Source organism: Pecten maximus, chromosome 11 (genome assembly GCF_902652985.1).
Source record: "Pecten maximus chromosome 11, xPecMax1.1, whole genome shotgun sequence".
Taxonomy (NCBI): domain Eukaryota; kingdom Metazoa; phylum Mollusca; class Bivalvia; order Pectinida; family Pectinidae; genus Pecten; species Pecten maximus.
The window spans coordinates 19,030,792-19,043,739 of NC_047025.1; the positions used below are offsets into that span (position 1 = coordinate 19,030,792).

Sequence of the window (12,948 nt, forward strand, 5' to 3'; positions counted from 1 at the left end):
ACCAACCCTAATCAGACTACACATCATCATGTAACAATTCAGCATTTTATGTAAATATTCAACATAATGTTTGTTAAAGTAACAGAAGGCACCAAACACATTAATGAACTAATGCAATTTGTATGGACGGCAAAAACAATACCTTCAAATTAAAAAATGATATCATGAACACAATCAAGAGACATTTTGATTTTAACAGAGGAAGGTCATCATATGTGAATGACCTTGTACAAGTTCCCTGGACATGTTCTCATGATGGCTGGTGATAAACAGCATCTCATAATGTAAATTTATCCTAATTAAGAAATAATTAACGATGATTCGTGTATTGTTGCAGAATATACAACGAGGACGAGGATATTTTGCAATTAAATTAATAACGAAGGACGCAGGCCTGAGTTATTAATTAAAATTGCAAAATATCCGAGTCCGAGTTGTATATCCTGCAACAATACACGAGTCAAAGTTGATTATTTCTATTCTACCATGTACTGTTTAGTTCTGAGATCGACCTCTTTCTAATAGAAAAACAGCAAAGAAACCCCGAGAAAACCTTGTAATTTATTTCTTGAGTATTGCATTATTTGTTGATGAAATGTACAGGCAATACAGTACTACGATCAAGAGCATCTATCATATGGCATTGATTTTGAAAATTTAAAAAAAAAAAGGATAAAAAAAAAAGATAAAAAAGGGGGCCTCAGTAGGATTCGAACTCGCGTCTTGATAAAAATTTATCGAAAGACTAACCCATTAGCCCACTCGGCTATAGTAACCTTTCATAAAACGGGAGAAATTTAGATATATAAAATTGTAACAGCCTTGACTCACGACCGTGTATTATTGGCACGAGCGTGGGTTATTGGAAAATAATACATGGTTTTAAACCAATCAAAACTGGCGTTACATAGCAAACATGGTAGAATAACAGTTATACCTGTAACACAACTACTTCCAGGTACAAATATTTTAATGTAAATTCAAAATTACTCAGCAAGTTTTCCTAATTGGAAGTACAAAACAGACAGATAGGAGGTTTCTATAACATACTTCTTGGATATTCCTTGCATGGATCAAGCTCAATAAGATTTCAATTTATCAATAACATATTTTAAAATTTTATACAAATACATGTGTATACAAAAAAACCATATTGTTTTTAATCTGAAAATCTAAATCTGTACTGTGAGCCAATCTTAAAGGCTACACACTTAACCCACAGAGTCAAAAAATTATATGATATTAACAATATTACTGTTTTTTCTCACTGATACATACTGAGTATAAATTTCAAGATTCGATGCTTTCTCAATAACCTACAGAAGTATATACATGTATAGAAATCAGAGGTTCAGACAAGTAGCAAGTTTGGAAGTTTTCAGCATAGGTACAAGCCATGGTATTGACAGGTAAGGGGAAAAGCATGTTACCACAAGTATACTTGGTAACACTTGTATCAATTTATGTCTCCAAGGGCTTGGCTTTGCAGTCAAGCCATTTTTTCTTCAAGCATAAATGATGATGGACCTGTTAATTTTTTACAAGCCTTGAAGGCTTTTGCCAAGAAAGCAAACTAAAATCACTATTTATTTAATAAACAAATATGAACATTACTGCAGTCCAAAAATACAAGGGAAGTAACCCAAGATGTTATCTGAAGACACAAGTAAAGATAGCAGATACAAGAGTGAACACAATATATGTTCAATGTATAAGATTAATACAATAACAGTTTGTAAACAATAGCAATATTTCTGAGAGTGAATATAAGAATGTATAGCACATACAAAGCAAAGACCTAAGTAACCTGAATTGACATTACAAAAACTGTAATTTAAACAAATCTTTATTCCCTCCCACCCCCTTATCAAAAACTTGCCATGTAAAACTGACATAACAATATATTAGACACCATCTGTTTATCAAAATTTCCTGAGTATCATCAACATGAAGACTTTATTGGCAATATATGTGTGGTATAATTCATACAAAGTCAGAGTCAATGCTGTGATTGTAGTCCGCTGTAATTTCCACAAAATTATGAAGACATCCCGACATACACTTACACAGTCCTATCATGATAAATTCATTAAGTTTATCATGATAAATTCATTAAGTTTTACTAATGAAGCATTACTCCACCCTGAACAGGGGTTGGAGCTGGGACACTACTACCCTTGCTGTTACTTCAGCATATAAACCTTGGGTTGGTATATGACAACAATACCACATCCAACATTAAGATTCCCCAGAACAAGTTCGGTCATTCGCATGGTACATCGCCATGGAAAGCATTCAAATTTGACCTCTCTTCATACCTTCAGTCATTCACACGGTACATTGCCATGGAAAGCATTCAAATTGACCTCTCTTCATACCCTTGACCTTAGCTTTACCTTACAAACCTGAAAACATTAAATACAGAATGTGTGTGGTACCTACTGTAATATGTGTGTGTATAAAGTTTGCTCCAAACAACGGCAGTCAATTAGAAGTTACTGGCCAGATATAATTTTGATTAAATTCTGTTGACATTCCACTTATTAATGTGACTTTGACCTGAAGTTGAGACAAATTATTCAGTGATAATATGTAAATATTGTCAACAAAATATCTATAGCTGATCAGACTGACAATAATTGGACGGATAGAAAGATGAATGGACGTACATCATGCATCCCTCTAATTTCTGTGACCTTTAGAATATATGTGGTATTACATTTAGATATGAGTTACTCAAATTCTATCGGATGGGGTGTTTTACTCCTTCAACACCGAATTAACTACATAATGTAAGTTAATAAGATACTTTTCTCATTGAGACTGACTGTGTATCAAACTGGGTGAGCACTTTTCCAAATTAGACGGACTTTAATACCAAACTTTTGAACTGTGATATATATATGGTGAATTTTGCAAAACTATCTGTACACACTTGTACTCATAATAAAGCAAAATAGATTTTAGATATTTTAGACAGGTTATCTAAATTCATATACAAAGAAATTCATCAAACGATTTATTGCATTTTGAAATTTCGCTGTCAAAAACCTGGTATGGACAATGTTTTCTTCAATTTTACATATATATCTACATATGTGTGTATGTATGTAATTAAACTGCCAATAATTAGGGAAGGGTAAAACAATTGGCAAATTCAATATAAATATTTCAGAGAAAATATAATACATGTATTATAAATGATGGAATTCTTCAAATCATAATCAAGAGTATTTGAAATGTTTCATAAATCAATTTCTAAACATTTAATGTAATGTTGTATGTGTATTTAGTGGGTTAAATATGCTAGTTTATATATATGATATACATATTTTGACACATGGGGGTTTTTACAAACACAACAAGTTTTCTATACCTCTAAACATTACAGCTAGACTGAGTACACTACTAAACATCAAATCAACATATCTGATTATTTCTCTGTATCTTTCTCCAAAGATACATTGTGATAGGACTTCTTTAACTGGTTTTATCTGTATCCCACAGTAAAACATCATCAGAGAAATCCTGACAGTGGCGTCACGATAATTTCTTTTGTACTGCAGCCTTTTCAGCATATTTTGTGTAGTTAGTTGTTTTGCTTTTATCATCTTTGTGTGAATCTTTAGGAGGTGATTTGTCCCGTGACTTGTATGCGTTGGGAGGTAAAGGGTAAAGGCCGTCGTCCTTGTCCTTAGTATCACCATACAGTACAAACTTCTTGAAGGCGGTGAGCAGGGCGCGACATTCCATCTCATCATCATACGGACTGGGATCATATTTCTCCTTTACCCTCTTTCGTTCCTGTAGGTATACGGATAACATTAATAAACATTACTTCATTTGTATTCTATTATTCTGAAAATAAAAAAGGTAGTTTTCTAATTACTGATATCAGTAAAAAGCTTGTTATAAAGTCACAATATCCATCTTCCTGCATGGTAACGTATGATTTAGCATGATATCAAGGAAAGATATGTACATACAGGAATATATATAACATACCAGTAACAGCCAAAAGTGGACTTGGCAATAAGTGAATATTCTGAGGGGGCACAAAAACAAGAGGGGCATGATATCTGGATTGTATGTATTTAAAGACTAAACTAGATAATGATTAGGTACACTAATGTACAGACAGAAAAACAAATTCAAAGTTGAGTATTTTGTTAAATAATTCTCCCCATCTTCCATGGAGTGAAAACATTTGGGACAGGTGGAGTCTTTATGAAAATCAAGCTATAACTTGTATCTGTTACATACCACTCTTACTATTACTAGCTTTAGTATCTGGACTAACCTTTTCCACCAAGTCAGTTTCAAACTGTTGTAGCTGTCGCTGGAAACCAAAATTGGGATTGGCACAGCTTCGTGCTCCACGTATGGCATTCAGAGCATCTCTCCAGCCAAAACTGGTGACCGTCATGATGTAAGCAGCAGTCACTGTCACACTTCTGGACACTCCAGCAATACTGACCACAAGAGAAATATAATCAGCCAACATACAATGCAGTATAACAAACAGTGTCAAAACATACTGGTATATGGTTGTATGTTTTAATACAATATGGAATAGTAATCTGACAGCTTGAAATCAGTAAAAGCACACACAAAAACACAGTTTATTAAGAGTAATAAACGCAAATATTTTCATGCAAAATCGACCCAAGTCATAAGACAACTATTATGGACCAAATCCAAGATGGCAATGGGCATTTCGGCTTATTGCATAAGTCGGTTAAACGGGTAAAAAGCCCCCACAAATAGGCAACCCAATTGAGCGGAATGCACTGTATATGATATCCGAGTCGAACATGTAGTACACTTGTGTTAAACAAACAAGATACAACAAACATAGTGAGTATTGTTAAAGCAATGCATGTTCCCAACCGGCTCAAAACCTTTTACACTGTAATGATTTTGTTAAGAAACTAGGATTTTCTAAAACTAGTAAAGGTGACCTCGACCAAACTCAGACTTGTCCGAGATATTATGGCCTTTTTTAATCATATGAAGTTTGATCAAAATCCTTCAAGGAATGAAGCTGCTAGCTAGAGCACTGATCATGACGAACTTCAGTGTTAGTTAAGACAGACAGAGAGGAACCTTTATTTAGTCCCCCTAGTTCCACCGATAGGGGACTATAATAACCTTGTCTGTCTTGCTATTAGATATATATATATGATATATATAATTATCTGATACACAAATGTATAATTGTTGATGTATATGTTAGGTTTCTATAAGCCCTTTATTTCTTCTGACACCACCTCATAAGAATTGAGGAAATTAAACACAACATACTCAGGTATATAAAATTCCTTCAGTTTTATTTAAGTATACGTTTATTTCAGAACAACAAGGTTTATTAAAATTACTTGCCAATCAATTTAATAACTTCCAATGTGTCTTCCAGGCTTTTCCGATAAATCCCAATATAAAGATAAATAAATCTCACGAGTAAAGTAATCCAAAAGTAAAGTAAAGTAATCCCAAAAGTAAAGTAAAGTAATCCAAAAGTAAAGTAAAGTAATCTCAAGTTGTCACTAAATAACTACATAAAACTAAATCACTAAACTAAGCTACAATTCAACTATAAACTACACTGAATCCTGGAAAGTAAATCCAAACTTCTCCAGTTTTCCCCAAGTCCAAATCTACTCTCCGCTATAACACTACCTCTCTCTATCTCTTTACTCTAAGAACTCCCTACTCTCAACTCCCCTCTGTTTTTGTTTCAACCCCTTATAATTACTCCTGCTATCTCTCTATTCTTAGGATGACATCATCCATCCCCCTCCCTAGATGACCTCATACTAAATATATCTGGACCTACTCTGTCCACACCAATGACCTCATATCTATATTTATAACAAGACCTACTCAGTCTACACCAATGACCTCATAACTATATTTATAACAAGACCTACTAAATCTACACCAATGACCTCATATCTATATATAAACACTAGGCACTAAGTAACTACAGTGTACTCTAGCTTCTACTTTATTATGACTATCCTTAACTACATGTATAACCTATAGAAATAACTACCTATTCACTCTATGGACCTTAAGACTATTACACCAGTCTAAATAATCCTACTACTGATAAGACTCATCCAACTAATTAACTGGACCCTTATCTCTCCACTGTCAATTAGAACCTATACTCCATATCATTATCATTATAGAGACTATAGAGACTACAGAGAACCTGACCAAACCGACCAGACACAATAAATCAATAAACTCACCTGACTATTAGGAAACAAATAATACAAGATTATAACACAAGAAAAATGGAACCTCACATATAATTAGTACAGTGGGTCTTTAATGATGTATATCTGGTACCTACAAAATGGACTTCAAGATTGTATTTATTACTAACCAGCAGACTATATAGTGTTGTAACAATTGTTATCAACAAGTATATACACAATACCAAGAAAATTACAGCAAAGTGCCTTACATGCATGGAATTTGCTCAAATGTTTTGGGCTTAAACATTCATTTTCTTCAGCAACAGGAAGTGTATAGACTGCCTTAGTTCTTACATTTGTGTATGGAGTAATTATTATATGCTTTTGCTGGATGCTGTACATGTATAAACACTCTACTTCTAATGAGTTCCAACAGCTTATCATAGGCAGGTGGTGATCAAACCAGTGGATTAGTAGCTGTGAAATAACTATTTCTATTAACCTATTTACGAGAGGAGAGGACTAATGTAATTTCAATGGATTACGAGGTTTCGACTCCAGTACTCACCAATGAACAATAACATTGCCACCTTTGAGCCGAGCCTCATGGATAAAGTCTATACACTGAGGGAAGAACTTGGTGAGAGTCTGGTCCGGAGTATCACTGGCTACAATACACAGGTACTCTTTGTCCTGTGTAACATATCATTTCAAAAGTTAATACACAATATATGATTTTGTCCTCAATCTTTACACAAACATGCTAATACTCATTCCTACATTGTATTTTGGATTTCTAGAATATTTCTGTTTTAGCTGTTACTGTTTTTTGGAACTCAGAAGTGCCTTAAGTATAAATATAATACCATCCATCACTTTTACTGTATCAACATATCCTGGTTTCAGTAGAGGTGTGGTTTGAATTTACCACATGCCTGACTTATTCCTACTAGACATAGACCTCCAAAACTTACCATAATCACAGGCTCCAAAATTCTATCTGATTTCTATAAACCGGCAGCCAATCAGAATTTTGAGTCTGTGAATATGATCAGTTTTAGCAGACAAAGATATATTTAAGCATTGAACTGCTTTCAGTTGGAAGTTATGGGCTGATGAATGCCAACTGGACAAAGGCAAATTTAATGAAGCACGCTAGTGCTTCATGTTGAATTTGCCTGTGTCCAGTTGGCATTCATCAGCCCATAACTTCAAACTAAAAGCAGTTCAATGCTTATATTTACATTTCACAACGATTTTTAAAGACTATATCCAGGAATTTTGCTCCGACGATGAATGAACAAATTATTATCGTCAAAGACAGAAAAGCCTTTTCAACAGCCATCTTTCGTTATCGCTGATGTGACAATTATGACGTCACTATATTAATGACGTCATAATAAAGATTTGGAAGTTATGGACTCATAACTTCCAAGTGAGCTTGGTAAAGTTATATAGTGGGGCTGCAGTGTAAATGTAAATATACTGCCATGAGCTACAAAAAGACACCAATATAATAGATCAGGCTATATACAAACCTCAAGGATTTTCTTGGCATTATCATGTATAGACAGGATGTGTGTTATTTTGTACTTTTCCAGCTGCTCTGGATCCTTAGAATCCCTGAAATTCCCGACATAAAGGCCAGGAATAATCTGTAAATATAAAGAGCATGACTTGCTTTTTAACAAAACAATATTTGTTTCTTTATTGAAGTGCTATAGTTGCTCTAGTTGTTTGCTAGCTGGATTTATTTTTTGTGATTGTGATTACTAATTTATAAATAACTGTTTTTAAAAACTGACAGAAAGCCTCAATGACAAGTCATTTATGTTAATAAACGTTTTTTTCCCTATTAATCTACAAAATTGGATTAATATTTGTGTATCCAGATAGTACATCAAAGGTCTATGTACTTACACATCTTTTTTCTAGGTTAGATTAATTATGTAAATTTAAGAACATTATATACTTTAAAGTTATTTTCAATATTTGTTTTCATATAAGACTGCTATTAAATCTTAAATAACAGAAGTTGTCATAAAACCTGGAAATAGAAAAGGCTCGACTTTATCGTGGCATACATACATTTTAGGTCAGAATATATTGATGGCTTTGCAGTGATTTTATTTATCTATTTATGCATTAATAAATGCAGAGTTGTCCCCCACAAGATGATAAAGTTCTATAATTTGATATATTATGAAATACAGGTAGCAAGCAATAAAGTAATCAGAGACAATTTTACAAATTCCAAGCAAAAGGAAATTGCTAATACGAACTGCTCTAAATGACAGATCGCGGTCAGACATCACGATTCTTTGAGATCAGCTGATCACTTTTACTGACGCATTGCGTTTTCGGTTTTGGCCTAAATTTTTTAGCATATGCTTACCTTATTCATTCCATTGCCCATTTTGATATGACAATACCGTACCGATCGACTTGATAAACTTGTCTTTACTGTCCGACCATGAAATGCTATTATCTCGAACCAAACAGTACTTCACATGGCCATACAAATAGAGAAACTGAATGATGGCTAAGTTATCGCCTGTCAGAAACACCGGAAGTAATCAACTCACAGACTGGGAGAGGACTAATGTAAAGATTTATCTGGCCGCGGCAAAAAAATACCCCATTCCCGGATTGGGCCAGAGATCATATCCTAGTAAACAAGGTGTTAAATCTCAGCAGCTATACTATATATGTTTATGAATAAGCAATACCAGCAACAACGTTATCCAAGTTTTACTTCGAACGCTGACGTTATTATCGAAATACATTAAGAGAACAAAAAGAGCACTTTAGGAACTGCATTGTACATTACGGTTTATTAAGGCGAATGTTCTTCATGCTAAGAGTGCTTAGGGCAACTGGATCTTAACCAAAATTATGCACATCAAGTCAGGAGCCTCACGGAAATGAGCTCAGTTCGATTCTTAATTGTCCCGTGACGTAAAACCACAGTAAAGCGACTACACTCTTACTGAATGTAGTCGGGTGACAGTGAAGATGGGTGCCTAGGACGGTTGGATCTTGACCGGATTTCGTAAGAGTCACATTCAGAACCTTTCTACATTCGGTAAAACTGCTGCGGCTTATGCCCATCTAATATGAATTGTTTTTGTTTGTTCAAATAAATGTCCGAAAGAAAATGCATTCATTTGCAAATACAATAGATTTGTTTTATTTTTAAAAAATGCAACCTTTATTCTTGAGATATAAAGAAATTCTGGTAACATGCTTATATAGCCATTGTCTTGATTGTCATCATCATAATCATCTCTTTTATTCCTCAAATTTGAGATATTATGATTACAATAACATAATACATTTCATTTTCAGTTAATCAAAATACATTATTAGCTACAAAGATGTGCACATGTCCAGTGTAAATGATCGTCATTATAAGATTATTTCTAAGTTACGTAATTTACTTAATACGTCTATATGAAATGGTACGGCATTGAACAAAAAACTACTGTATATCGCAATATAACACAATGTATATAACAACATGTGTTAGGTATATACATTTGTATATATATTCTGAATTATTACACGTTCAACCTGCGCTGGAACACAAAGACATGACAATCTTACTCCTAGATACGTTAGATCCTTCAGGATAGATTACAGACCGTGTTACCAAGCAACATATGCAACAATTGTTGTTCGGGTAAACAGGACAAATGTATACAAAGTTCAATAGGAAAACTGTCCCTAATAGTTTCAAAGTACATGTAGCTTTCTCTATGACTAAATGTTTTATTACGTCATCATAAACTTCGCTACAGGAACCACATATTGTATCGTCAGTATGTGGAATACACATTGAGCACACGCTTGATAGACTGCATTTGTTCGCTCGTCTTTCCAAGTCAAAGTAGACTGTACGGTTCACTATACGTATCTTTAGCTCAGTATTTTATTAATACCGGATTTTCCTTAAACTATGCGTTTCCATTTGGATTTCGGTGGGACTTACCCAGTCTCTAAGTACTTTGTTAGAAATTTCGTCGTGTATTTTACAAGTTTTCTCACTAATCTGGTACAAAACCGCCGTGTACAAAGAAGTTCTTTATGGTGGCTCGTTAGGGCCAAGTATAAAATCTCGCACTCTCGCACTCTCGACCTTAGGTCGAAAACGCGAGAATGCGAAAACGCGACGGCGAGGGAGCGAAAACGCGAGAATGCGAAAGAGCGAAAACGCGAGAATGCGAAAGAGCGAAAACGCGAGAATGCGAAAGAGCGAAAACGCGAGAATGCGTTCTCGCGTTTTCGACCTAAGGTCGAGAGTGCGAGAATGCGAGATTTGATACTTGGCCCTAACGAGCCACCATAGTTCTTTGACTTTTAGGCCAGTAATATTACACTATATCATCAAAAAAAATGCAATAGTAACGATTCCTATCACAAACTATTCATAAAATGTGAATAAATAACATATCAAAAGTATCGGAAAATATCGGTTGCGGAACATACTTAATTTTAGCGATCATTGTTGTACAAAATAACGCAAAATTGTTATAGCGCCACGGCCTTCCATACATACAAAGGGAGGTAACTAGATTGTTGTTGTTTGCCGAGAACTCCATGTGTTCGTCGGTTTACTGAAAGTGTATGGCATGGTACGACTTCAAATTACTTCGAATATTGTATCAGTGATATTTGTTTATGTATTCAGTGATGTTGTGTTATCATCTGTGTCATGCCATACGAGTCGGTGTCGTATATTCATAAATATCGGACACGAATTCCGGCGATTTCGTCTGCTTTCGTATTATGACGAATGTATGATGCTTGCATCCGATATTATTATTATCCGATGCTATACTGAATTATCAATAAATAAATCAGTATTTGATGAAGCATTCATTATAATAAAATAAAAAACAGCATGAATTTATACAATTTGGTGTCCTGTCACAGGAGGTTGTAACCCGATCTTAAAAACTATGGAAGCCCAGCATTGCAAAACATTGATTGTGCAAAAGTGCTATATTCCAGACAAAAACACGTTTAATCTGTCATAGGACGGTCATGTATAGAATTAATTTGATGTTATATATATTAACTAACATTAGCAAAGTGTTTACAACTCATAATATTTATAAATTGTCCTGATTTTGACAGTTTACTTTTTGTATTAAATATAACTTTTCATATTTTCTGTGTGTTTCTTCATTTTCATTTTGTTTCTCTATTATCTTTTTTGCAACATCTCCCTGTTAAGATAGTGTGGGTATGATTAGGAGAATGCCGATGAAGGATTAGGTGCGTTCTTAACAACGACACATCTATTTACAGAAACAAGTTTTAATATATATGTACGGTGTAAGTGCTAAGAGTAAGGGGTAGGGGGTGTCATCAATAATAACTAATGTCTGTCAAATTAATATAGTTAAAAATATGTTCTATGATGAGGACATTAAAATAGTATTTTTAACAAAACAACAGCACAGAAACCAGTTTAAGTGGTACTTATATATGTAAGACCCGTCTATATCTGATTTGTACCATGATTACTGCAACCAATATATTCCGGAATTGCCAGGATGGAGACCATCGCAGATGTTTTGACCAGCTGCCCATAATTATCAGTTAAGATTTTTTGTTTTTGTTTATTTGCATTTCTTTATGTCATATTTTTTAATTTATTGATTTAAATTCAATTCACGTTCAGAAAGGCAAACCAAGTCGTCACAATGAACACATTCAAAGTCGATGGGGAAACTGTCCAAGTAGATCCACAGCTTTTGTTTCAAAGGCTCACCACAGTTGCAAATGCTGGAGAATTTGAAATGGATGATGTAATGAAATACGAACTGTGCAGTTACCCATCATCCCTGTCTGATACTTCAGGACTTCCCAGGGAGGCAAGCAAACCAGCCCTAGCAGATGTCATTTGGGGTATGGGGGATTGTGGAGTGGACCAAACATTGCGTATCGCCCCCGTGTACGTTGTAGATGGGGGTTCCTTGCTGCAACGCTTACCGTGGACCAAGGATGCGTTATTTTCAACGATCTGCAATTCGTATGTTGACCACGTTAAGCGGAAATACGACGATTCAGTTGTGGTATTTGACGGCTACCCTTCTCGGCCGAATACGAAGGACGTGACACACCTACGGAGATCCATCGGAAAAATCTACCCGAAGGCAAACTTCACCGAAGATATGCCATGCAAGGCAAAAAAGGATTGTTTTCTTGGTAACACGGACAATAAACAGGATTTTATTAATATGCTTAGCAAGAAACTCTGTGAAAACAATGTTCCAACAAGTCATGCCATTGCAGACGCTGATAGAATGACAGTGCAAACGGCAGTTATGTTGACTCTGACTAGGGATGTTGTTGTCATAGGCGAAGACACTAACTTATTGGTTCTCCTGTGTTTTTTATGGACTAGATGACGCACATCACCTGTATTTTTAATCTGCAGATACGCCAAAGCACATTAAAGTATGGGATATTAGAAAAACACAAGCAGTGCTCGGACCAGAAATGTGTCGGTTGCTGCCAACCATTCATGCACTAACAGGATGCGATACCACATCCAGACTTTTCGGTATCGGTAAAGGAGCAGCATTGAAGAAAATACGGGCACATCAAGATATCAAAGACCGTGTGCAGGTCTTCTTGAACAGAGATTCAAGCAGTGAAGTCAAAGCGAGGGATGGAGAAGCTTTCCTATGTGGAGGTGTTACCCACGAAGGTCTAGATCTTCTTAGATTCA

The 12,948-nt window shown here is 35.0% G+C and overlaps 1 protein-coding gene across 1 annotated transcript; it reads right to left on the reverse strand.

Moving 5' to 3' along the window:
• Positions 1-825: 825 nt before the first annotated feature.
• Positions 826-8,765, reverse strand: LOC117337514 (dual specificity protein phosphatase 22-like). The gene is made up of 5 exons (XM_033898523.1): positions 8,602-8,765; positions 7,745-7,861; positions 6,775-6,899; positions 4,301-4,472; positions 826-3,804 (listed from the first exon to the last, which is right to left on the reverse strand). Exons 1-5 carry the CDS (start codon positions 8,620-8,622, stop codon positions 3,541-3,543), a joined length of 699 nt encoding a protein of 232 aa, XP_033754414.1. The 5' UTR covers positions 8,623-8,765; the 3' UTR covers positions 826-3,540.
• Positions 8,766-12,948: the final 4,183 nt, after the last annotated feature.

Coding starts and splice junctions, on each gene's coding strand:
- LOC117337514 (XM_033898523.1), bottom strand. CDS start 8,622: ATGGGCAATGGAATGAATAAG. Junction 4,473..6,774: donor GGCAATGTTATTGTTCATTG/GTGAGTACTGGA, acceptor TCTTGTGGTCAG/TATTGCTGGAGTGTCCAGAA. Junction 3,805..4,300: donor AAACTGACTTGGTGGAAAAG/GTTAGTCCAGAT, acceptor GTATACCTACAG/GAACGAAAGAGGGTAAAGGA.